General features: G+C 44.1%; 1 protein-coding gene across 1 annotated transcript in view; it reads right to left on the reverse strand.

Moving 5' to 3' along the window:
* Positions 1-527: 527 nt before the first annotated feature.
* Positions 528-1,360, reverse strand: part of LOC106014217 (kin of IRRE-like protein 2) — a gene marked incomplete at its 5' end in the record, with an annotated part of 6,065 nt that continues 5,232 nt past the window's right edge. Inside the window, 1 exon segment of the mRNA XM_013091448.2 lies at positions 528-784. Coding sequence (XP_012946902.1) covers positions 594-784 — 191 coding nt within the window.

Genomic DNA, 1,360 nt, shown 5'->3' on the forward strand with positions numbered 1-1,360 from the left:
TAACTTGGTATAAGTCAATTAAACAATGAGTATGAGTAAACTCGATCGAAGTACCAGAATCCTTTTGACACAGTCAACGAGGGAGACAAACGAGAGAGACTTCTTCTAAAGATAACTATTTGTACTGATTACTTCCCTTAGAACATTGCTTCACTTCACAGTATCTACACCGTGACCGAAGTGACAGCGCCAAACTGGCAAATCGCTCCTTCACCAAATTTGGTTTACTCTGTAGCGCATGGTACACCATCGTATCCATCATCTTTACTTTTACCTTGTGTGGGCAGTAAAAATATTTGTCGGCCAAGAGTCAAATACAGTGTACACTCCATCTCTCGCTTGAGTGTGTAGTCTACACCTTTTTACCAAGACAAAAGAACACTCTTCTTTGTGTGTTATGGTGCCGGGACGTCTTGCACTAGAGGAGGCCACAGCAATGTAAGGCCATCATTGACCTAGCACACGCACGTCAGGTCATGGCTGCTATCTGGACGTCCGGTGTGAGGTCAACGCCATACTAGATATCTAGACAAAAATAATTGGCTGCAGAGAAGTTGGGATCTCGGTTTTCTTCCAGGTTAATCTTGTACTCACTACCTTAACGTTCTTACACCGCTCAGTCGAGCTAAGAATGTCATAGCACACAGGAAAAATATCACCACCGGGCTAGCTTGGCATCTACTGGAGGCGTGGTTTCCACCGTCCGGCCCACGGGACTCACTATAACCATGCCCATCGCTTCCCTGATCGCCCACCCCTTCCACAGTGTCGGTGGCCGATGTCCCTGAAAGAAAAGGAAGAAGAAATCAAGTCGCGAGGGCTATATCATTAAAGTGTGGTTGTGTGTCTGTCAAAGGTAAACATGCATTCTTCTATATTTAGTGTATCCCCCCCCCCTAAAAAACAACAACCCCCACCCCCCAAAAAACACACAAACAAACCAACAAATAAACAAACAAACGAACAACCCCTCCCCCACCCCCACCCCGAAAAACAAAAAGCAAAAACAAAAACAAAACAAAAACAACACCAAACAAACAAAAACAAAACAAAGAACAAACAAAAAGCCGTTGACAAAGCAGGTGTCCGTTCAGTGCTCGAGTGTTGTGGTCTATTTGACACAATGCTCTTCCAACGGCAAAACACCAGGCTAAGAGGTACCGTGTGAGAGAAGCAAGGAGGGAGGAAGGAAGGAAGGAAGGAAAAGAGGAAGAAAAAAAAAATAAAGGCAACGATCCTTTCATCCTTATGAGTAAACATTATTTTAATTCACACATGCTCATTTGAGAGGGGATGTTGTATCTCTAGTTGATACATATGTGTAGATCTAGAGGTTTGACTGTCAATCCACCCGGGTTGG

The sequence above is a fragment of the Aplysia californica genome, unplaced genomic scaffold (assembly GCF_000002075.1).
Source record: "Aplysia californica isolate F4 #8 unplaced genomic scaffold, AplCal3.0 scaffold00036, whole genome shotgun sequence".
Classification (NCBI taxonomy): Eukaryota; Metazoa; Mollusca; class Gastropoda; order Aplysiida; family Aplysiidae; genus Aplysia; species Aplysia californica.